Raw genomic sequence first — 25,001 nt, 5'->3', positions numbered from 1 at the left:
GGACAAATGTAAGACATTCCCTTTGGATGCTTCAAAGTAAAACATATGATGTTTTTAAAAACGTCACATCTGTGTTTGATGTCTGGCTGTATTGAATGGAGTCACCTCAAAGCGGTGATGTTTTACCCACAGGAAATGTCACTAAAACCTGAAATAAAAAGATTGGCATATATTTTTCCAAAGATTTGTCAGAAAATTTTTTGAACTTTTAATGTGAAAGCAAGCGTATTCCGACTGTGATGTCACCTATTTACTGTCTTGTCTATGGAGAGTAAGTGTACACGTGACAGTCTTTGCGCGGGTACATTGTCGCGTTGCTTTTACGTGTATTTACACCTCCTCCGCAACCCACCAATCCGGTTCTCGCTCACGTCACTTATTTAAAAAGTTCGAGCACTCAGCGCGTTGACTTACCTGAAAGCAAATAAGCAAGAAAGACGATATTAATGTGCTTATGCTCCAAATAAATAAAATACTAATTAATTCTTGAAATAATTTCGTGTCACAAATTAACTTCTTGCTCCCATGTCAACGGAATTTATAAGATTCAGATCGATTAAAGTCTCCAACGGTTCGACAAAGGGGAACGTCATAAAACGATTCATAAAATTACATGTAAAACGATACACACGATGGAGGCCTGAATTATATCAGCCTACATTACACGTGTATTGGGACAAAACCATCGTACATAACCAAATATTCCAGATGTACTCCAGAAAAGTGATCACGATTTGTTTAAAAATGCTTGGATTGGCTGATGTTGATGACGTTAGCCAAGCGGGTGGGCTTGGCGGAAACAGGAAGCGTGACGTAACATTTGTTTTGGTAAAACCAGCATAGAAGAGTCTTGTCTCGTAACCCACAATGAGTGATTCAAGAATGGAGCAAAACGGTGACGATTACAAGGTACAGACAATACTTTCTGTCGTCCTTTTTAACTCCCCAAAGGTAAAAAATGTCACTGTCGAGCTTGGGCTGGGTGCTCGTTGTTGCGTGTTAGCTATTTTTTTCGACGTGTTATCTTGCTAACTGGTCATTTCAGTTAAGAAAAGAATATAGGCGGCATTTAAAATGTAAAAAAATACACAAATGACTTGATTTGGTGGCTGTCTTCAGTGATTGAAGTTGGCACGTATAAAGCTCATTCGTCACGAGACGAGATGTGACGTAACTTGACAGACCTGCCGCGAGCAGATCACGTGAGGTGTTTATGTGCCCAAACACTTGTAAACGATGACACTTGTCGTTTAGTTTTGGAATTAGAAGATAAATATAAAGTATTTGTGAAATGTGTTGATCAATAAGCGATTGAGCTAGACTGAAATTTACCTTTGAGGTACTTTACTAAAATATATCTACTTTTTTTTTTTTTACCACATTATTGTTTTGTAGCTCGAATTACGCAGTTACCACGAAGGCAACTATGTTATTTCCCATACTGTACATTATTTTGCACAATTTGGCCCAGTGTTTCCCAAAATATATTCAGCCAAGATATATATTTTGCATGAGAAAAATCTCAGCACACGCCAAATAAAAATGAGCACTTACTTAAATATTGATGGACACACAGGTTAATTGTATCTTCTAGTGGAAGAGCATAAAATTGTTCTGAATGTCACCATATGCCGCTGGCATAGATAGATGAACAAAGATAACACAATTTGCCTACAGACCGAAGTCAGCTGGGATAAGCTATTGCACGCCCGTGACCCTCATGAGGATAAGTGATGGATGGATCTACGTTATCATTACTTTGAAACAACTCTGGTGGATATCATTTGGTGTACCTAATTGTTGTGAGGCTGGGTATATATTTGAAGCGTTTGTCTTCTTTCCTCAGCTAATATTTGAGAAGGAGGGGGTGTACCTACATACTAATGCCAAGAAGAGCAACCAGGACACCAGCATCCCGGGTTTCATACGCATTGTGGAGCGAGTAAGGAAATCTGTTTTTGTCCTGATGAGATGAGAAAGAATTTCTGAAGTATTTTGTCTCTATTTTAAGGCTGGCGTGCCGGCTTTAGAGTGGAGTCCCCTGGAGGATGCGGGCCGCAACGCTCCTGCTGTGCTTTACTCGAAAAAGGTGGGTTTCATATTATTAATATGACAACATTTGAATGATATGCTTTAACAGTGGGGAATCTTGCCAATCAGGATGGCGAAGGAGGTGAGGAGGACACCAATTTTGACCCCGGCTACGAGCCAGATTGGGCGGTCATCAGCACGGTGAAAAAAGATCGGGAACCTGTCCCCTTCCGAGAGACAGGTGTCGCTTGAATCACTTTGAATATTACAGGCGAAACATTATCCATGTTTTTGATTACAAATTTAAAACTGTTTCCAGGTGTCTTAATGATTCAACCATAGCTCCTGTACAAAGCAAGCACCTATAACAAGTACATTTTATTTTCACTGATGGAGGCAGCACTTTATCACCAATTTGGTGTATTACACCTTGTCAATTAATCTAGTGGAGCTGTGCATGTGGTCCCTGCAGTGGACACTTGACCAAACACAAATAGACCCTGACCATACTTTGAAAATTGAGGTAAATATTAGTGTAACATGATTTTGGGAAGAATGCTGTTAGCACTGTTGGTTTATCTTTGCTAACACTGCAGCTCTGCTTACCTTTTGGAGACCATGTCCAAATTCACATGCGCCGAGATGACAAAAGATCGTGTTACATGCCCACGTTAATAGGAAAGTAGGACTAGCTGTCAAGGAAGTCTGTTTGAATTGATGGATCTGTACTCCAATATTCTCATTTGTATTTTGGGAAGGAGCTCATTTGTGCCAGGGTTGTTAGCAGAAGTTTCAGAGAGTCTTTGCGGCATGATTTTGTTTCTATTTTGCATTTAAATCACTTACGTTTTCTTGCTGTTTGTTTGAGTGCGTAGTCTCTACCCCTTACGGGAGATTATTGTAATTGCCTGAAAATGGCTCCTGATCTTCCTAAACCAAGCCATCAAGTCATGGGAAAGTCAGTGTGGGGGCGGAAGTATCTTAATGACATGGACCATTTGTTTTGCAGGTCAGTGGTCATTCTCACTGCCTCTGTCGGAGCTTTACTCACTGCGCAGAGCCCGCTTCTCCCTTGGCCGCAACTTCCTTGTGTTGACTAGTAGGGGGGGCCACCCGCTGCCTCCCTTGCACTTCCACCGAGGGGGCAGCCGCGAGCTCCTGCGCACACTCAGCCGCTACATCGTCCTGGACCAGTAAGTGTGGACTTACTCACAATGTCACGTGACTGTATAAGGAACGATAGATGTTTTTATTTGGGGTGGGGTGCTGATGTCATCATCAGGTCACCGGTGGATGGGCGTCTTTTCCTGGTGTACCCGCAAGACCCTAATGCCCTTTCACAGTCCTTTGACAAACTCCACCTCTTTGACGATGGAGGCGCTGATCTTGTGTCGGTAAGATGTGATTTATCTTGCCAAAATGTTTTGCAATGTCAAAGTTGACATAGCAAAACTGTAAAAAAGAAAAAAAGTGGCCACGCAGGTTAATTATCCTTTCCCGCAGCAGTTTAAAAGAGCAAAACCTCCTTCTGCCTGTATGTTACTGGCATTGTTTTAATCTGTAAATACTGTTACTGTGTTCATTATTTGAAGTAAGTAAATGCTGTATGGCTCCCAGAGATTCATCCACGATCCCTATGCAACAACATTCGGCGGCTTCTCCAAGGTCACCAACTTCTTCAGGGATGCCCTGCGGCCGCCTGACTCTCCGCTGCATCCGCGCGACACCCGCAATCCGAGCTCAGCCCCGCAGCTGGATGAGGAGCCCGGCTTTGAGCTCATCACATGCGTAAGACGGACAACTTCCATCCTGACCACCATCTTGTAGGGGGCAAACAAATAGTCAAACAGAATGATCTGTTGAGGTCATCATCAAAGTTAGGAGAGTCCACGGTTGGTCGGAGCTAATCGAGGGGCTACTGTCTGCACAACAAGTAGAAATAATGCCCAAATATGAAACGTGAGAGTCTTTTGGATTGCCGATGCTGTGTTTTCCCGCCCGCAGGGTGTTGAGCTCGGCCCGAAGCCAGTCGTCAGCAGGGGGCGCCCTCTGGACGAGTGGGATGTCTTTCTGGACCCAGAGGGGCGGGTCAGGGACCCCGAGCGTGTCAAAGAACTGGTCTTTCGGGGGGTGAGCGCATCCGATAATCATCACAATGAAATAATCTACTTTTTGTTTGTTTTTCTTCATAACGTGACTTGAGTGTGTGCTGTTGCAGGGCATCACACCAACGCTCAGGAAGGAAGTGTGGAAGTTCCTACTGGGCTTTTATCCGTGGAACAGCACCCACAGCCAACGAGAGGAGATCTTACGCCTCAAGACGTCAGTTCTCAATGACAGTTTGGATTTTTTGTTGGGGGGCCTTAATGGAAGATCCATTCCAATTGTTCATATGACAAGGCAGTCGCTCTGTGTATGTGCATGCAGAGACGAGTACTTTCGGATGAAGATGCAGTGGAAGTCCGTCAGCGAGGAGCAGGAGATGAGGAACTCGCTTCTCAGGGGCTACCGCAATCTGATTGGTGAGTAGACTGGGTGAAGCAGCATGTGGCTCACGAGTCATGCTTATTTCTAATGTCCAGGCAAAAGTTGTTCTAATTGGCAATGCTTGGTGTTTCCAAATGTCTAGTCGATTCATTATTAAATCTTGGACTGGTTGGCAGTCAATGTCAGGACGCATATAGCCAAAAACGTGAGTGGTCTCCCAACAGTTTCAGCACATTTTATTTTTTTAACCCCCTAAATTCTTGAATAAGTGGAGATAGGGTCCCCCCCCCCCCCAAAAAAAAGAACAGGGCAGCGGCTGCTACCCCTCCCCCCTTGATTTTTTTTTCCAGGTGGTTTCACATGTATTTCAAACACCTTCTGTTCCACAGTAGAATTCATGGTGGGTTCTATAATGGTGAGCTGGCCAGGCCCTGCTCTAGGAAAGCATCCCCAAACCTTCCCGCTTCCTCTTCACTTGCAATGAGTTTCTGAAACGCTGCACTGGTGGCCAGTCAAAAGTCAGGTGTTTTTTTTTTCCTTCCTCCTGTACATCAGCGTATGTGTTTGTTGTGTTTGTTGGCAGAACGTGACGTGAACAGGACTGACCGACACAACACGTTTTTCTCCGGCAACGACAATCCAGGCCTGGCGCTGCTGCACGACGTGCTGATGACTTACTGCATGTACAACTTTGACCTCGGTGACTGAACAAACACTCGACCTTGGCACAAAATGTTTTGGTTCTCTTGAACGATCGAAGTGGTTCTTGGCATTTGATCAGTTCCCATTTTAGCAAGCTGATGTTAATGATGCTCCTGATTGATTTTCTTTTTCTCTTCGTGCGCAGGTTACGTGCAGGGGATGAGCGACCTGCTGTCTCCTCTGCTGTTCGTCACACAGAACGAAGTGGAGTCCTTCTGGTGCCTCACCGGATTCATGGAGATGGTGGTCAGGACACTAAATGCATACACGCCACTACTCATACTCCTCAGCATCTTTTCCTTCCCGTCTTCTAGCTATCCTCATCACCATCTCCCTGCTCCTCTTCCACTTTTCCTGCTCCTCTTTTTTTCCTGCTCATCCTCTTCTTTCTCCTCCGCCTCCTTCTTGTAAACATTACAGATGATTTGTGAGCTTTGTTGTCTGCTCCTCAGCACCACAACTTTGAGGAGTCCCAGGAGGCCATGAAGCAGCAGCTCCTTCAGCTCAGCGTCCTGCTGAAAGCTCTGGACCCGGAGCTCTGCGACTTTCTGGGTAAAGACCAACTGGATCAGTAGTGGAAATGTCAAAACCGAAGAACACGTGTTCTTATTTTTTTCCTTTCTTCTTCTTTGTGCTTTTCAGATTCCCAGGACAGCGGTTCGCTTTGCTTCTGTTTCCGCTGGCTGCTCATCTGGTTCAAGAGAGAGTTCTCCTTTGAGGACATTCTCATATTGTGGGAGGTGAGCTCCGTTTGCTACAGTAGATTGTGCGGGTGTGCCTCTTGTTTTGACTCAGTGCACAGTCACTAAATATGCCAGTCATCACACAAAATGTATCTAAAGAGGTCACTCTAAATGATCCAAGCTACCCTAAAATCACAGTTTCAAAACAAACAATCAGACTTCCTGTGTCTTTTCAGCCATGACTTCTTGAGACATTTTGTGGGTGCACTCTTGACAGACATACCTGCCAAATGTCATTGTGAAGACAAAGTGTCGTGGAGTACTGAATTTTTAAAATCTATTCCATGCAAGGATCATTGAAAATGTGCCTAAAATGGCTGCTTTGAATCAAAACGGGAGGCATCCTGTTTATCTTGATGCTTTTTGTGGGGCCTGCGCAAGACTACATTTCATGTTGCGAAGTGAAAATGGCTTTATGGGGTGATTTTTTTTGTTTGTTTTGATATGGAAGCGATGGTGTTTTAATCCTAGGGCTGATTTCTTGGCTCTTTTCAGGCATGGCTTCTTAAAACATTTTTTGTGAGTCTACTCATGAAAGACATGCCATATTTTATGTTGCGAGGTCAATGGGGCTAATTAGTTTTTTAATCTGTGAGGGAGGGGGTGCTTGAACTATAAAATGTCTGCTTTGAACCAAAATGGCTGACCTTCTGTGTTTTTTCAGGCATTGCTTGTTGAGACTTTTTTGTAGATCTACTTATGATAGACATGTCCACATGAAACTGGCCCTGAGGGCTGAAAAAACGCTGACGCTTTTTGTTTTCTGGCATGTTGTTCCTCAGGTTATGTGGACTCGTCTTCCCTGCCCCAACTTCCACCTTTTGATTGCTTGCGCCATTCTGCAGTCACAGAGAGGCGAGCTGATTGGCTCAGACCACGACTTCAACACTATTCTCAAGGTTCGTGTGTCTTGTGTGTGAAGTAAAAGTCCTCATCCTCATCCTGCTCTTTATAACACACAGCACATTAATGAGCTGACTATGAAGTTGGACCTACAGAGCACTCTGCGAGGAGCAGAGGCCATCTACCTGCAGCTGATCCAGTGCAATGTGAGAACCACAAACACTAACCCCTAGTCACACAGTGTTTGAGCAAGAAGTTAGTGAATAGGTCTGTGGGTGGTTACTAATATACTTTATTCAATAATGCGGTATAGCAATACTGAGTCACATATTTTTTATCCTCCGCGAAGAACAACTAACAGTAGTGCAGTGCTTAGGAGCTGTGACCGTCTCTGTGTATGCTCGTATGTGCCCACAAAGTGCCCACACCAGAAGGAGCAGCACAATATCCATTAAAGCAAAATAATTAGACCCTTTTGTATTTAATACAACCACATATGACCTGTACACGCATACACATACACAACTGGACAACCACACGCGCATACACATCCTTGTTATCACTGTCTTCATCGCTCCGATTCTTTTTCCCCCGTGACGTGGTTCGATAATGCGGAGCGCAACGGTGACCGTGCAGCTGGTCATTCTCGGCCGCGTCGCGGTTACCCTACCCTACCCCCCCCTTCCCATTCATCCCCCCCCTTATACATGTTATGTCTCATGACTTGTTGTAACTGTCTAATGCTTATTCATGTGCTAGGGTCTTTTTTTATCCTGGACTTAAATTATCCTCAGAAGAGGATAGTTCGAGCGTGGTTTTTTTTCCCCTCTCCCTACCCAGTGTTTTTCCTTTCTGAATTCTGATTGTAATTTCCCCATTGCGGGACAAATAAAGGATATCTTAATCTTAGTACCATACATAGCCTTTCAGTCCGCTAGCTTAATGCTGACGCGGAATAGCATCTGTGTTGCAATGCTTCAAGCAACAGACATTTGAACACAAATGGGAGAGCAACAAACACTGTCAATGTAACAGCACTCACTTATATAATATTGTTTATCCTCTGCGGAGAATGAATTAGTGCCGTACTGATGATCTAACAGGACATCGCAGTTGATACTTTTTCATTCTGTTGAATTCAGTAATTTCTGTATGTTTTTACAAGCCAAAATTTCCTAATTTTAATACACATAAGAACAATTGTGATCACTTTTTTTACTGTAACTGACATTCCAACCCATTTCGTTTCCATGGGTAAAGATGATTTGAGTTTTGCGTTGTGAGTTTGTTCATGGAACAATATAAAATTGTATCACAAGCACACACACACACACACACACACACACACACACACACACACACACACACACACACACACACACACACACACACACACACACACAGCTGCATCTTTATGAATGCAACCTGAGCCCAGTTCCTTTGTAACCCCATCTCCCTGTCATTTGATGACCCCCAACACCATTTCCAGGATTTGCCCCTCAAGGTCCAGGAGGTCTTGGGTGCATACGTGCCATCCAGCTCCTCTTCCGATGACGACACCCCCAACTTTGAGTGCGGCGACACGCGGTCTCCCCCTGGCCAATCACAAGGCACCCCCTAATTAAACCCAACCAGCTGACATGAAGATATTTATGAGTGATGACACGTATACTAACTGCAAGCCGGAGAGGAGGCTGTAATACAAAGTGTCCGCAGAAGGGGGGGGGGGGGGGGGTCAACATGAAGGACGTCACTGTGCTCATCTTCCATCTCCTCCTATTCTTCCTCCTTTTGATTGAAGCTGCTCTCTTTTTACATTTTACACTAAGTTGGTTTTCACCCGCTGCAGCCACCCAACTAAAAAAAAAAGGGAATAAAATGAAGGGTGGTTTTTTTTTGTGTCGTGAGTAAGGTAGCCTTCCCTGACAGGCAGCCCTATGCAACAAGGTCACCTTTTAACCTTTGTACTGTTTCCATCTGCTCATTAGTACCAAATAAAAGGATGATGAAGCTCTCCTTTGTCTTTTTTTTAATATGTGTACCAGTTCTTAAGTCTGATATGGGAAATACGACATTACTAACGATTAGCTTGCAATATTTTCACATATGACCGAGGATCTTCTCTCAAGAGTGTGTCCTTGAGGAGTACATGTGTTTGTGACCCCATTTTGTGTGTGAACAATAATTCCGTTGACAAACTTGAGTTTGACATACCAAGCTGCTAGATGCGAAGTTGGCATACCATGCAAGGTTCGGGGCTATGTTAACTGGGTTCAATTCCGGCTCCGGCCTTCCTGTGTGGAGTCTTGAATGTTCTCCCCATGCCTGCATAGGTTTTCTCTGGGTATTCCGGTTTCCTCCCATATTCCAAAAAGATGTGTTGCAGGTCAATGGAACACTCTAAATTGTAGAGTGTTTGAACACAAATGAGGGCAGTGTAGAGCTGCCCAAAGACAGCTGGGATAGGCTGCAGCACGCCCGCGATCCTTGTGAGGATAACCGGATTAGAAATTGGATGGATGGATGTATACTAAGTGAGCATGAGTGTATTAAAGTCCCCTACTTAGTGCATTATTAAGTCTACTGAACGAGGGCTTAACTTCTACGTGACAAAAGGTAAATTATGAAAAAAGTCTCAAAGACAATGACTTGAGCGCGTAATCCCGTCAGCATCATCGGGACAAAATGAGACCTAAAATCTGCTGTCAAGGCTGTGGTTCTTCACGTGCTTTCAAAGCAGATTGAATTTGAATGAGGCGCACCAGTCAAGTGGGGTCAGCCCGGGGTGGCGTTGCCCAGGGGAAACCCGGTGACAGATCGCGAGCCTGTTTAAGAGGCCTGCTAAATTCATACGTGGCAGCTGTATTCAGAAGCGGGCGGAGGGCCCGAAGAGGGGTGGTGGCGGGTCCCTGCCCCTCATTTTCCAGCTCATTTCCCACGACACTGGAGAACAGCTATCCTTTTTTTCACTGACGCCATTCAACTCACGCAGACACCTGCTGTTACTGCTGGTGTGTGGACAAGTTTGCGCGTATGTGCGTGTGTGTCAAGGAAGGGTAGGTCAAAGTTTAACCAGTCCACAACAAGTTAAGACACAAAACACATGGCAAGTTTACCAACTTACTTCATTAGGTACGCCATGTTGTCACATCCAGTACAAGAGTTTTGGGGTTATTTTACCACAAAGATTGCAGGCCTTTTTTCATGCCTTCTGGTGTAACAGACATGTCCACCAAATTTCATGTCCATCAAAGACACTGGTTTCAGAAGAGATTTTTTTTTTTAATCAGTTTTTCCAGACAAGCACTGCTGAAGTAATTTGCCGAACGTGCCTTCTTTGATATCAGGCATGGGTCCTTGAGAGGGCGTCCCGGTGGTCCAGTGGTGACCTCACAGTGCAGAGGTACCGGGTTCAATTCCAGCTCCGGCCTCCCTGTGTGGAGTTTGCATGTTCTCCCTGTGCCTGCGTGGGTTTTCTCCGGGTACTCCGGTTTCCTCCCACATTCCAAAAACACGCATGGCAGGCTGATTGAACACTCGAAATTGTCCCTAGGTCCCTGTGTGCCCTGCGATTGGCTGGCAACCGGTTCAGGATGTCCCCCCGCCTAAGACGGCTGGGATAGGCTCCAGCACCCCTCGGGACCCTTGTGAGGATAAGCGGATCGGAAAATGGATGGGTTCTTGAGAGTTTTTTGAGCATACTGTTGTGATTGACATGTACACCAAATGTTATGTTCATTAGTGAACCGGATTGGTGAACTTTTAAGGGGACCCTTCAAAGGGGGCTTGCCCCAAAGTGGCTGCTTCAAACCAAAATGGCTGACTTCCTGTTCACCTTCAGGCTCTCACTTTGAGACTATTTTATGTATCTTGTCATCATAGAAATGTACACCAAATTTTATGTTGATCAACTGGTTTCGGGGGCTGATTTCCACATTTTGTAACTTTCCAAAGGTGCGGAATGAGTTTGGCACCCCTAAAAAGGCATATATTTTCACCAGGATGGAAGTTTTTGCAAAAATTGATCATATCATCAGCACAGGTTTAAAACGCGACTAAAATCGAGAATGTACATTTCTCTTGTGTTGTTGTCTGTGCAAACTTGAGCATGATTCCAGTCAAAGTGGCGGCGGCCTTGCAGATTGGTGACTTCTTGACGAGGATGACTGAATTATTGATGGCCATCTCCAATCAAGTCGGGCACGTCCTGTTTGAAAGGTGAGCCCGTGCGCGGCTGCTGAATGCCACCTGTAGCCAGTGTGTCAAATACAAAATGCGAGCCTCTATTGTGCGAGCCCCCGGGGGTCTCGAGGGAACGTGTGACGAGTGCCTGTCCATACGCTGAGAGCGTGCGAGGCAGAAGGCCAGGGCCTGGTGTCTAACACTGATTTGTAAAGGGAGACAATACGGCTCATTGACCCGAGGCTCCACTGTCTGTTGCACATACCTCCATCGCGGCTCTTTAAACAGCAGCAGATTGCCACAAGCCTCCATCAGGGAAGGGGGCATATGGAAGGGGGTCTTGGGGGCGTCGGAGGTACGCTGGTTTGACAATGAGGCCAATTTGATGGAAATGTCTCTTTAAATGTCACCGCAGGACATTTATGAAAGCACATTGAGACCTAATGAGACGTATGAATACTGTTTATGAACAGTATTAGCTTTTTTGCTAAATCTTGTTTCATTTTCACAACTTGCACTTAAGTAAGTAATCTTTAATTCAACAATGAATTTGGAATGTTTACGTTTCAATTCGGAATTTAAATAGCCATGTAGTGCAACGAGCTATTTGTGGCAATGCCGCAACACTCATACATTTAGAAATGTGTTTACTGGATATATTTGTAAATATAATATTACTATAATCTATATAGGCGGCACGGTGGACAACTGGTAGGCACGTCGGACTCACAGTGCAGAGGTGCAAGGTTCGATTCCAACTCCTGGCCTTCCTGTGTGGAGTTTGCTTATCCTCACGAGGATCGCGGGTGTGGTGGGCCCACTCCCACCTGTCTTCAAGCAGTAGGCGCTGTACAGACTAAACTGGTTGCCAGCCAGTCGCAGGGCACACATAGACAAACAACCATTCGCATTCACATTCACACCTAGAGACAATTTAGAGTGTTTCCTTAACCTGTCATGCATGTTTTTGGAATGTGGGAGGAAACAGGAGAACTGTATCGGCGAAAACCCACGCTGGCACTGGGAGGACATGCAAACTCCACACAGGAAGGCCGGAGCTAGAATCAAACCCTGCACCTCTGCACTGTGAGATGGACGTGCAAACCATTCAATCATTGTGCCGCCCCCATTATTATTATTAGTAGTAGTAATATTAGTAGTAGTAGTCGTTGTTGGAGGTGGTGGTGGTGGTAGTGGGTTTGGGTTGTTTTTTTATGCCCTTTGTATGTTTTATGTAACGTGGTGACAGCTTTGGCTGTTTTTTAAAGTGCTCTTTCAATGGAGCTGAGTTGAGTGCACTTTCAGTTGTCAAACATTAGCATGACCTCATCTCATCTAATGAAATGGCCCGTGGCCTGCGAGCGATGTTAAAACATAAATGTGTAATATTCCAAGTTGTAAAGGTCAAGACAAGCAAAATGTCATTTGGGTACCCCCCTTGAACCCTCCCTGGTCCACAGTGGTGTTGTAAACAAATACCAAGCTGTTATTGTCATCCATTCCCATTGTCAGAGTGTGGAGATGACCTTTTTCTTCTCCCTTTTCAGCATCGATCCCAATCTGTCGCCCCGCCACTCCTCCTCTTGTCTGCGCCGCCGGTTGTGCTCCGCCCCGGCCCCCCTCCTTGGCTGCCCCAGAACTCATCGGCCCACCTGTTGATGTGATTGTCTTCTTCACAGTTTATGTCACTGGCCAGGGGTGCCGCCCTCTTTCAGGCTCTTTTTCTTACTTGCGTGTATAAAAGGAAGCCAAGATTTTCCCCCCGCTTCACTCGGACTTTACTAGCCGGCGCTTTTTTTTGTTCACCATCATGCAGACGGATGACAGAGGTGTGTCATTGTGGTGCGAGGAAACAGAAGAGGACTACCAAAGTCAGAGCACCAAGAGAGCATCGGCGTCGAGAGGCCTCGGGGTTCCGCTGCGAGCCGCCTGGGACCCGTCTGTGTCGGGGAGGCGTGTGATCCAGAGGCTGCTTCACGTGGAGGAACGATACGCGCCCACGCAGCTCTACGTTACTCTGATTCAGCAGGAGCCCGAAAGACGCGAGGAGCTGGCCAAGTGGACACTGGAGGTATATGGAGACATCGGATAAGGTCACCTCGTTTACAACTTGGATACCGTCACTGTTGGTCAGAAATCTCGTCGGGCCAATTATGATCCATTTTTTTCACAAATTGATACTATTGGTCCCACCACAACACATCGTCTATTATTTTACACTTTATTAACCGACTCTCTTTCTTTACACATGGTAGCCATGCTGCATTCTGTCACCTCAAGACCGAGAGTCTGGGAGGCAATAAAAAGTGAGATTAGTTCGATACATTTGAGTAAACCTGTTTTCTTAAAAATAGATCGCTCAAATGCTTTGGTGCAGAGGGAACTGGTACGGATTAATTTCTTCCTGTTGCATTGCTTATTGTTTATTACACTCGTGGCTCTATGACCTTTGGAAAAGCGTTTGTAACACAATCATTTGCTTTTGTGACACATCAAAGATGCCTCACATCCCCTCTTCATGGATGGGTGGGCGGGTCAGCAGTAATACAGGCAATAATCCAGATATCATGAAGTGTGGCATTGTGAGGGACAAGTTGCATGTCCTATTTCCACACCTATGGTAGGGAGGACAGAGGAGAAGCTGCAGTTAAACAGGCAAAAATACAGGTGTCAGGAGGTGTCCGTATGTGTCCTCACCCCCACTCTCTAAAGTTACCTAGAGTCCACCCCACTGTCTTTTCACATCATCATGTGCCCTCGTCTGACACGTTTTTCTCGGCGGTCAGGTGTGCTACGATTGCGGCTGCGACGAGGCCGTGTTCCCTCTATCCGTTTCCCTGATGGACAGGTTCCTGTCGGCTACGTTGTCCACGCCCGCCTCGCCGTATTGCCTGGCGGCAGCCTGCGTACTCATTGCCTCAAAACTGAGCGAGTGTGACAACATCACCTCGGATGCCCTCTGCGCCGCCGCCGAGTACAACTTCCTGCCCGCCAATCTTCGGGTGAGACACTTCATTACCCATGATGCACTTCACCTTTCCTCTATTTGCCCTTACCTTAACGGGAGGCTTGCATCCACAAAAACGTGGACATATTAATTCATTTTGAACGATAATAATTAGCACAATACAATATTGACTCCAGGAGTGAGTGCTCCATTAACCTGCCATGGATTTTTTTGGAATGTGGGAGGAAACCGGAGTACCCGGAGAAAACCCATGCAGGCACGGGGAGAACATGCAAGCTCCACGGAGTCAGAATTGAACCCTGCACCTCTGCACTGTGAGGCAGATGTGCTAACCACCAGGCCACCCTAAAATTAATATAATACAGAAAATACATTTAATAAATTTAATTGTATTGGTTTGATTGGAATTAATTGCCACTTGTTACTAGAATTTGCCACTTGTTGCTCATCAGAAATCACATCTTTTGTGCTTATTCAGCCAATCAAATATTTTATTCATACCAACCGGGCACATAAGGTGTTTGAATTTCAGGCGATTATTGCTGTGCTATTTGCAACGTAGATATTTGATTCACAATTTAAACAGTGGTCTGTTTCAAATATAAAATAAATACAACATAAAAGAACCCCAATACCGAATTGTTATGCCCCCCAACAGGAAATGGAGCGGATAGTCCTGGCCACCCTGCGCTGGGACACGGCGGCCGTGACGCCCCAGGACTTCTTGCCGCACTTCCTGGCCTCGCTTGAGGAGAGAAGCGGGCAGGACAGCGCCACCTTGAGGCGACACAGCGACACGCTGGCAGCCATGTGCGCGTGCGACTCGCGCTTCCTCGGGGCGCCGCCCTCCCTGGTGGCTGCCGCTTCTCTCAACTGCGCTATGCGGGGCCTGGGAGACAGGGGGCGCTCTCGGCTCCACCTGCTCAGTTTGACGCTGGCCGAGCTGTGCCAGGCTGACCTGGTGAGTGGTGCACAGGCCTGTGAATGGCTCACGAGTCTTTCCAATCTTAGATGGATAGATAGATGCCCTTCTCATCTCACTTCAACGTATTTCCTTGGCGCCGAGATGCAACAAAGTGGTACCGAAGCACTACTTTTATATTAGACAGGTCTTTGGCCAGAGCACAAATACAGTATACAGCATTTTTTTGTTTGTTTGTGAATAAGAGAGGGTAGGGTGCCCCTTCCAAACTAATCTGTGATAGATACAGCCACCAACAAAGTAAAAAGAAATGCAAACAGCATTACTGCATATCATTTTTCCGAACCTCAAGTTAAAGTTCTCCAACCTCAGTTTAAGTACCGCTGTTTTAATGGACTTTGTGTGTTTGGATGCCAGGTGGTGCTGCAGTTCTACAGTGATATGATCGAGCGCACCCTCCGCCAGCGCCTCAACAGCGGGCCGGCAGACAAAGGTGACGAGCTCGAGGACGAAAGAGCCGGCACACCCACCGACATGAGAGAAATAGATTTTTAAAGCCCAGTCAGCGGCCAAATTGCAAGTGCAGACCAATCAAATGTTGTCGTCATCAGTCAAACTGATATAAATTATGACCTCCACAAAGCATATTTTTATATACTTAAGGGGAAGAGCTAGTTGTGCTGTTAATTTATTTTTTCCATTATTTATTTGCCAGACATTTTAAAAAATGTGTTCCTTGTGCCATATTATATCTATTTCTATTAATTTTATTGTAGGCCCGTTATGTATGTTTGTTCTTCTTTTCATATTTATACCATTTATTTATTTATCTTGTGCAATTGTTTACCTTTAATGTTAATTTATTCAACATGCCATACGTATAAGTTGTTTTTACTGTACTGGACAAACTACTTAAATGAAGAAATCTATTTTTGGAAACAATTAAAGCCATTTAAACTCCCTTTACATCGTCTATGGTTAAATCATTGGAATATACTGTTGAATATTTATTCTTTGAAGGAAAGTATATAAAATTAACTTCAATGTACTTTAGTTTGAAAGCAATATTAAAAAAAACAATCAGAGTTGCTCTGTAAAAACAACGCAAAATATTCTATTTCCGTTGGTCATTGAATGCACCACACAATCTCGGCTCCGCATGTTCATGACGTCATTTCATCGGCCACCAACTGGTCATTGAATTTTGCTTCCTGGAGTTTAGCCAGCAGGCTACCTACGGTAAGAAAAATCTTACACCATAATCTTATATACTCACGATTTTGTGTTGTTGTTATGAGCTGTCGACACATAAATAAGTGCAGGTAGAGCTGCGTATGACGCTCTTCGTTTGATTCAGTACAGCTAGCTGGCTAGTTCGTCGCTTCAATTCGTAAAACATTTAAAATGCTGCATATGCACAATATCCGCTTTCTTCTTAATATAGATAGTGCTTTACATGTAGACACTAATACTTGTCCTCCATCATAATTTGGTCTATGGTGTTCTTATTCGAGCGGGGAAATAAATAAACGTCGTTGCGTCGTACTCCACTGGTGAAATCCAACATTTGCGATGCCTTTCATTATACTACAGTAATATTAAAAATGTTTAAGATCTTATTGATTAGTTATGAGCATGACGTATGTGAGTTTGGCTTATAATATGATCACCAGCGACCAACCTTTCGGTGTAATTCCTGTGGACATTTACAATACAATACAATACACGCTGATTTATATAGCGCTTTCACAACAGCGGCAGCTGTAACAAAGCACCTAACAAAACAGTTAACATAAAGTAAAATAATAAACACAACACATAACAAAACGGGGCTGTGAAAAATGCTGCCCATTACAGGCGCAAAAAACACAAGCGCCCCTGGGGCTGTCCAGCACCGACAATCAATGGCGCAGACATTCCTCCCAATCAAAGTCTGTGCTGGTACAGCCGTGCTGCCGAGAAGGCGCAACTACCAAGCACAGATTGTTTGTTTGTTTGTTTGTTTGTTTATTGAACATAAAACATATATACAGTAATAATTTGACAGAAAATAAGGTAGATAAAAAAAGTAAAAAGAAAGAAATCAATCTTCATTCAACACAGTTATTATGTTCAAGGGAGTAGGAAGAAGTAGATTCTTCTCCTTTGACGAATGTCGTGGCCAAAAAAACGCTGAAAACAGTCCATATCAGGTCCACACGATGAAACAACAAACATGTGACAAAACAAAAAGAACAAAAAATCAAGGCTCTTGAAGAGCACTTGCCGAAGGCTGCTTACTCCGGCACCATCTTGGGGAAAAAAAACAAAACAAAAAAAAACCCAATTTATTTAAAAAACGTGTATTCTACCAGTCAATAGTCGGGATATTGTTTGTCATTTAAAAGTACTAAAAAAGACCTTTAATTTAACTCTAAATAAGCTGTAGGATGAAGGTGGAAGGTGCCTGGGTGCTGCTGCTTCTCGCCATCTCTGTGTCGTCAGTGCCCATCGACCGCAAAGAGGTCCACCAGGAAGTCAAAGATGAAGAACAAGTGGAGAGCATGGTATTATATATTTTTTCTCATCGATGATTTGTTCCTCATTTGACACCCTTTATTTATCAGGACACGGGTCTGTACTACGACCGATACCTTCGAGAGGTGATCGAGGTCCTGGAGACAGACCCTCACTTCCGGGAGAAACTGCAGACGGCCAACACGGAGGACATCAAGAATGGCCGCCTGAGCAAAGAGCTGGATCTTGTCAGCCACAACGTTAGGACGCGTCTGGACGAGCTGAAGCGGCAGGAGGTGTCGCGGCTCCGGATGCTGCTCAAGGCCAAGCTAGACAGCACCAACACTCAAAGTGAGTCCAACCATGCCAGAGGAACTACAAAAAATATTCTAATTAATTTAAAGTTGAATGAAAAACGTTAGATACCTTAGAGATGTAAAAGAACGATTTATGTTTCTATATATGTTAGAGTGCATAAGACGCTGAATTAAAATGACTGCTTTTCAGGCCTGCAGATGGACCACGCCTCCCTGCTCAAGCAGTTTGAACATCTGGACCCGAACAACCAGAATGCCTTTGAGGCCAAAGACCTGGAGCTGCTTATTTCCACGGTGAGAGTCGTGAAGCCTACAACAGAGTCTCTCAACGCAGCACCAAGTCCGACTGCGAATGGTCAATTTTAGCAAATGATTGATGCTCCCCTAAAAGTGATTCATTGCCAATACCTATATTTATAGTTTAAGCCATAAATATACCACTTGTCCTAGTTTGGCAAAACTTATGTTTGGTAAAGCATCCGTAGCAGACATGCATATTCCTGTTTTATTGATCTTCTCCTGCTCAGTGTCTGTGACAAATCTAGCACTGCTGCTGTTAGGCTTGTGATTGGATGAGCGAGTCGGAAGCTGGTAGTGGAATTAACACGCTAGCAAGTTTAATTGAGTGGATAACTCGTTTGAAGTATTTTTTTTTTTCGTGTTAACAGATGAGAGTGACAATTTGTTGTCTCTAGTGCCCCTTCCATACAAGAAATAGCAGTGTGATACACTTAGCTTGTGTATCTTGTGGATTATTTCTAATTGTGTGTGTTTTTGTTTGTTTGTTTTTTAAATCATCCAAGAACGCAATTATGATTTTTCTACTTTCCTCGTGTCTCTAGGCCACCAAAGACCTGGAAAACTACGACGCTGAGCGGCACGAGGAGTTCAAGCGCTACGAGATGCTGAAAGAGCACGAAAGGCGCGAGTACCTGAAGGGTCTGGACCAGGAGAAGCGGGAGAAGGAAGAGCAGCGCATGCTGGAGCTGAAGAACAAACACAGAGAGCACCCCAAAGTCAACGCTCCTGTAGGCATATCGCTTCATCCATTTGTTCCTTTTCAAACCGAAGGTGCTTCATCTCTCTGCTTCCTGTTCATCAGGGCAGTGTGGCTCAGCTGAGGGAAGTTTGGGAAGAGACCGACAGACTGGACCCCAAAGAGTTCAACCCCAAGACCTTCTTCAAGCTGCACGGTAAGTGAGACAGACCTCTGTTTGTGTCTGCCTATCTCTGACTTTACTGTGCCCTTTTTTTGTCTCTTGACTTGGTTAGACACCAACGAGGACGGTGTTCTGGACGAGCAGGAGCTGGAGGCGCTTTTCACCAAAGAGGTACAGCAGTCTGTAACTTTCACACCGACGCCAGAAAAGTCAGATATTTCATAGCCCTGTCCCATTGTCACGTAATATCTTCACACACCAGCAAAGGCAGAAAAAAATGGTTCGCCCCTACTTGACCCCCTAATGCGCTGAGAAAAGTATGTGACTTATTCACACATTATTTGTTAAAAAAAAAAGAATAATTTGTGAACAAATAGGGATTTGACAAAGGTGTTTTCCTCCCGACAATGATTTGCTTTAATTCAATTGGATTCAAAATCGTGACAAAAATTCAGTGATGATTTAAGCGACGCAATGACGTGTTCTCCCAGCTGGAGAAAGTGTACGACCCCAAGAACGAGGAGGACGACATGATGGAGATGGAGGAGGAGCGGCTGAGGATGAGGGAGCACGTCATGAAGAACGTGAGCCTCGTCTGCCGTCATGTGGGTGGGCTTTCAAAAGTCGCCACATTTCCTTCTGTCATCCCTCCGCTGTTGCCTTCCCTCAAGGTGGACACCAACAAAGATCGACTGGTCAGCCTGGACGAATTTCTCAAGTCCACAGAGAAGAAGGAGTTCAACACTCCCAAAGAATGGGAGGTACGTTTAAGACAATGTAGCCGAACATTATCATCAGTTAATGCCGGCTAATTTATGCTAACACTGCAGCGCTGCTTACCTTTTGGCTTTAACCTTTGTGTCTCAAGTCTCAATGTCTCCCTTTTTGGGGCCGCCAGACTCTAGACGCCAAGCCGGCCTATACCGAGGAGGAACTGCAGCGCTTTGAGACGGAGCTCCGTGACAAGGAAGAGGAACTGAAGAGGAAGGAGGACACGCTACGGCAGGAGCAGGAGCTGCTGAAGGAGCGAGGAAAAGCTTTGGAGGCCCAGAGGAGGGAATACCAGCAGGTACCTTTGCTGCCATAACGTCCTCCAGCCTTTTGTGAAATCATCACCATCTTGACAAGAATGTGGTCGTTCTAGGCCGTGCTGGAGATGTCGCAGAGGCAGAAGGACCAGGCGGCAGCTGAAGGACAGCCGCCGGCCGGCCCTCGAGGGGAACTTCAGTTCCGGCCTCCACAACATGAAGATAAAGGTGGATAGGCTACACTACAATCATGAAGGCAATCAAAGCATGAAGAGGTCATGGTTCCCCTAGTTGGAAAAAAACAAAAACAAAACAATGCCTCAAATAATCGTTCGAGTCAATAAATAAGATAAGATAAGAAAACCTTTATTAGTCTCGCAATGGAGAAATTCCAGATTCACAGCAGCGAAGTTATGAAAGGAAGAAGTAGATACAACATCATATTAAAAATAGAAAACTAAATAGATAATTATTCATAAATATAGAAATGAAATACAGAAAATAAAATTATAGAAAAAGAAATATAATGGAAATAAATGATGAATACCAAATTAATGATGCATATCAGGTAATTGAATACATGATACGTGATTTAAAAATAAGATATTGGAATGGCTATAGTCAGAATTCCCTTTTCAAAAAGAATTACATCAATTAAGGCAATATAAAATAAACATAATATTACAAGGCGGCCCGGTAGTCCAGTGGTTAGCACGTCGGCTTCACAGTGCAGAGGTACCGGGTTCGATTCCAGCTCCGGCCTCCCTGTGTGGAGTTTGCATGTTCTCCCCGGGCCTGCGTGGGTTTTCTCCGGGTGCTCCGGTTTCCTGCCACATTCCAAAAAACATGCATGGCAGGCTGATTGGTCGCTCTAAATTGTCCCTAGGTGTGAGTGTGGTCGTGAATGGTTGTTCGTCTCTGTGTGCCCTGCGATTGGCTGGCAACTGATTCAGGGTGTCCCCCGCCTACTGCCCGAAGACGGCTGGGATAGGCTCCAGCACCCCCGCGACCCTGGTGAGGATCAAGCGGTTCGAAAAATGGATGGATAATATTACAAATATAAATATTAAAAGAGAAATAAAAATAGCACATAAAATAACAAGTCATGTTGCAGGATAAAATAATCGTCAAAAATTCCCTTTTCAAAAAATAAAATAATACAAAATAAATAAAACATTGTTTAAAAAAAAGTGAAAACAAAAAAGACAAAGATAATAAAAACACTGAAACTCCAGTGTAGCACTACCCTTAACAGAAATCATGTATTAAAAAAAATACTGTACGTAGATACTAAACAAAAATAAGACAAAATATTAAAATATATAATGCACAGTAGTTATTGAACAAAAATCCAATTGTTGTGTGAGAAGTCCATGTTACGAGAGTTCAGTCCAGCAAGCACCCAATGATGAACTTTTCCCGAAGCTGTGGAAATTGCCGAATCGCCTTCGGGCAAACTTTGACACACTGTGTGAAAGCAGCTTTTGCCTTTTCTGTTGAGAGAGGTCTTGCAGTAGCGAGAGTTTTACCCCTTTAACCATTATTGCTATTTACATTATTTACTAAAAGGGGGAAAAAAAGTCCTTTGGAATTTTGTATTAATGTCCCACTCAGGTTGTTGAGTAAATCTCCTTTTGCCTCAGCAGGAAAAGTTGCTGTCGTGGAAAACGTTGAAGATGCCCTTGTGCAGAATAATCTTCCCGCCGAACCGCCGCAGAACCTGCCCACGCACACCTGATCAGCGCGCACACACACACACACACACACACACACACACACACACACACACACACACACACACACACACTTCTTTTATGTGCACTGATAGACATTAGGGGTTGTACAGACTAGTCGACTTGACTACTCCACAATGACATTTCAAGTGCATCATCGACTTGTCGCTAAATACGAGTTTTTGGCTTAAGGAGGAGGCAGATCCATTACCTATCACTAGATTTATGCATTCGTTTTTGTAAGCCCATCATTCCTTTGCCCATGGCCAGCTTAATTGACATCGGAGAATTCCAGCGCCTGTTTGTGATGCACTATGGCCGTCAACACTGCTCCACCACATTCGGAATATCTTCTGCTTGAAGACTCCAGGTAGTACAATGGGAGGAAAAGTCTAACGCCAACTCTGAGAGTTTGGCTTGTTTCATCATCACAGGCAGTTGTAGCAGGCCTGGTGTTTTGAGAAACCTGATATAGATAGGGACAATTGTACAGTGTGGTTCAGTTATTGCGGGTTCAGTGCCTTGTTGGCTAATTGAATAACCTACTATAGCTCGTTAGAATGAATTGTAATCCTGAATAGGTGGTTTAGCCAGATGGAAGATGGGAAAACAGCCACTGGTGCTCTTTCAATTGCTTTATTAGGCAAGTCAAGGCAAATTGTATCTATATAGCCCATTTCATACATAAAACTCAGTGTGCTTCACACAACCAAAAGCACGACACCAACAGAAAAGCGGAAATACATTTAAAGGCACAGCAAAGAGAACAAAAGTTGCTTATCAAAATTACTAAAGGAGCATACATTGACAACATTTAAATGCATTTACAAGCAAAAGACAAGCAAAAGCAAAAGACACTCAACAAATGATATCAAAAGTCAACAATCAGAAACACAGTCTTAGCACACCTGCAGGTAGCCTCAACTGACATGGTCATTGAAAACTAGGGACTCTGAAACTATGTCAGGAGATTCTTTCCATTCGTCCAGAGGTGGGCAAACTACGGCCCGCGGACCAAATCCGGCCCCTTGGTCTTTTTAATCCGGCCCGCCGAAGGTTGGTCCACAATTAAGGTTCGATGTGAATGATTGCATTCATTTCAATTGGACTTGTATTGACAGGCATTTCACCGCCAGGTGGCGCATTGATTTGAAGTTGCAGAACACGGGGGGGAGGGGATCTTTTCGACCACCTAGGACCTCTGTATCGCTCTACTTCTACTGGTCTGATCACAACCCATCTGCAGCAATGCACAGGCTAAAAGAGGGCATCAACAACACTGTTGTCATTTAAAAAAGTATATTAATACAGTACTTTCATGCTTTTGTTCTGTTGATGTTTGATATGGACTGTCAACAAATGCATTTTTTTTGATGTACCATAGCTTGTGCTGACCTGGCCCTTCTGTCAAATTTTAAAAGTCAATGCGGCCCCCGAGCCAAAAAGTTTGCCCACCCCTGCATTAGTCCTTTCTCAGATTGCGGCCCCAAGTGGAGAAAAATAATACTGTACCTGCATCTCACATTGTACTGCTTTGATACTTGGTGATGAAGTGTAGGCATGAAATTTTCAAATATATAAAAAATACAGTCAATTCTTGGTTGCTACTTAAAATCATTTGCTTACTTTATATGACTAAACACCTGCGATATTTGAGAGATTACTACGCGTTGGAGCATAATGACGCCCATAAAGCGCCTCACACTTCTTGCCAGATGGCAATTTTACAGAGCTGCTCTGTGCAACTGCAAAAGCTCTGATGTCAAATGCTGTTGGCTTCACGTCTGTCCGGATGATACCTGAAGCTAAATAGAGAAAAATGAAGTCGACATTGACTTTTGGGACATCCTGCATTTCTCAATGCTCAGCTTTGGTATGTTCGCGAAATCAAGTAAAAATGGAAAAAGGTGTCTCGAGCAAAATTTGGAACCACTTTTTAGCCCATACTAGTAAATTGGAAGGAGGGCGGGCAGTGATTCCAGTGCACACCAAGTGCGCTGTAATTATATGCAAATGGCCACCATACAGAGGCCGCTGCTGTGGTGGGCCCACAAGTAGAACAGGTGTCCTCGTTTGGTCACGTTGTGTTTCCCGACTCCCAGCGGCAAGCACACCAAATAAGATCATTTTTTCCCCTCTGGCTGGAAATAGCTTCATGCCGACGTCCCATCCATTTTATTGATGAAAATTGATTATTGCAAGGTATTCCCTCCTCTTGCAATTTTTTTTTTTAATACTACTGTGTTGAGAAAATATTAATGGCATCATCTGCGACTAGTCAATGTGACTTTCATCACGTTAGAGTGTCGACTTAAAGTTGTGCAACCCCTGCAACATGAAGAATTGAACAGAAGTTTAGTGTTCTTTTGTTGTGATAAAATGAAAAATGTTCCGTTTCATTCTGGGTTGCTGTAATTTTAAATAAATTCTTAATTTATGTCCAAACTGCTGAAATACTTGCTTTTATTGAAGCTTTTTTCTTTAAACTGAATTTGAGTGTTTTGGTTTGAATTTGATCCATTTGAAAAATATTCAAGGATTCCTTTTTTTAAATGGCTGCTTCACATCTGTGTTGGCTGGAACGTTGGGAACGTTCTTCCCAATGAGTCGATGGAATTCTGTGCAAAAGAGATGTGAAGCACTTTGTTTAAATGAGTAACATCATTGCTGGTTGAATTGCCTTGGAACATCTTGCCACCCCCGGCCCCTTTTTCAAAAATTAGTACTGACTTTCAGGATGGGGGCTCATCATCCGGTTCTGTCACGTCTTCCTGCGGAACCTCACTTTTGCAGAGATGTTTCACACTGGACAATCCTCGTGTACGGTGTCTGCCTCCTGTCCGTCAAATGAAGATGTCACTGGGATGTCTGAGGTGGGTGTTCATTGAAAATGTTTAAATAATGAAATTCCAATGTCCCCGGGCAAGGATGTGGCATCTCTTAAACCATTCAAAAACAATATTTGTATTTTTTTTCCTGATGGATCAAACTCATGCAGCTCCTCCATTGATAAATGTTTCTTTTTTTAATTTTTAGAAATATTGAAAATTTTCTGAGACTAGAATATGTGACTATATTATTATGAGCATATTTAGATTTCTTTTTTGTCTTTAAATTTCTGCAAGTTTTCAATATGCAGTAGACCTATTAAGTCGCATAGTTCACCAGCATAATAACGTCATATTGGGTGTGTTAAAATTGATCAATACAACATATATCACTGTCAGAAATACTGTACCATATTTTCCACTGTTGCACTCATTTTACAGATGTTACTATGGCATTATTATATATTAAAATGATATACAGTATTCAAAATTTTCTTACCACTTGCTAACTGCGTTTTTTCAAATACAATTTTTTTTAGATTCGATTAACATTTCTTCCAC

The 25,001-nt window shown here is 43.9% G+C and overlaps 3 protein-coding genes across 4 annotated transcripts; all 3 read left to right on the top strand.

Annotated features, from left to right (window-relative positions):
* Nucleotides 1-795: 795 nt before the first annotated feature.
* Nucleotides 796-8,820, top strand: tbc1d17 (TBC1 domain family, member 17). Its single transcript, XM_086133665.1, has 17 exons — nucleotides 796-909; nucleotides 1,847-1,942; nucleotides 2,012-2,089; nucleotides 2,161-2,272; nucleotides 3,041-3,224; nucleotides 3,314-3,425; nucleotides 3,649-3,819; nucleotides 4,036-4,161; nucleotides 4,250-4,353; nucleotides 4,459-4,553; nucleotides 5,102-5,218; nucleotides 5,366-5,466; nucleotides 5,673-5,772; nucleotides 5,863-5,960; nucleotides 6,746-6,862; nucleotides 6,926-7,012; nucleotides 8,296-8,820. The coding sequence occupies exons 1-17, from the start codon at nucleotides 868-870 to the stop codon at nucleotides 8,425-8,427; spliced, it is 1,872 nt and encodes a 623-aa protein (XP_085989791.1). The 5' UTR covers nucleotides 796-867; the 3' UTR covers nucleotides 8,428-8,820.
* Nucleotides 8,821-12,798: 3,978 nt separating this feature from the next.
* Nucleotides 12,799-15,433, top strand: ccndx (cyclin Dx). Its single transcript, XM_086133336.1, has 4 exons — nucleotides 12,799-13,059; nucleotides 13,775-13,990; nucleotides 14,615-14,917; nucleotides 15,296-15,433. The coding sequence occupies exons 1-4, from the start codon at nucleotides 12,799-12,801 to the stop codon at nucleotides 15,431-15,433; spliced, it is 918 nt and encodes a 305-aa protein (XP_085989462.1).
* A 580-nt stretch (nucleotides 15,434-16,013) lies between these two features.
* On the top strand, nucleotides 16,014-24,057 carry nucb1 (nucleobindin 1). Of its 2 annotated transcripts, none has more exons than XM_086133334.1 (12): nucleotides 16,014-16,117; nucleotides 17,301-17,424; nucleotides 17,485-17,725; nucleotides 17,882-17,985; nucleotides 18,534-18,719; nucleotides 18,794-18,884; nucleotides 18,964-19,022; nucleotides 19,343-19,435; nucleotides 19,523-19,612; nucleotides 19,750-19,920; nucleotides 19,996-20,107; nucleotides 21,526-24,057. In XM_086133334.1, exons 2-12 carry the CDS (start codon nucleotides 17,308-17,310, stop codon nucleotides 21,615-21,617), a joined length of 1,356 nt encoding a protein of 451 aa, XP_085989460.1. In that variant the 5' UTR covers nucleotides 16,014-16,117; nucleotides 17,301-17,307; the 3' UTR covers nucleotides 21,618-24,057. The 2 variants fall into 2 exon arrangements, with proteins under 2 accessions (XP_085989460.1, XP_085989459.1); XM_086133333.1 differs by having other exon boundaries at nucleotides 21,523-24,057.
* The last annotated feature ends 944 nt before the right edge of the window (nucleotides 24,058-25,001 follow it).

Source organism: Hippocampus guttulatus, chromosome 16 (assembly GCF_054856545.1).
Source record: "Hippocampus guttulatus isolate MCC_2025c chromosome 16, RoL_Hgut_1.0, whole genome shotgun sequence".
Lineage (NCBI taxonomy): Eukaryota > Metazoa > Chordata > Actinopteri > Syngnathiformes > Syngnathidae > Hippocampus > Hippocampus guttulatus.
This window is presented reverse-complemented; position numbering and strand designations above follow the sequence as displayed.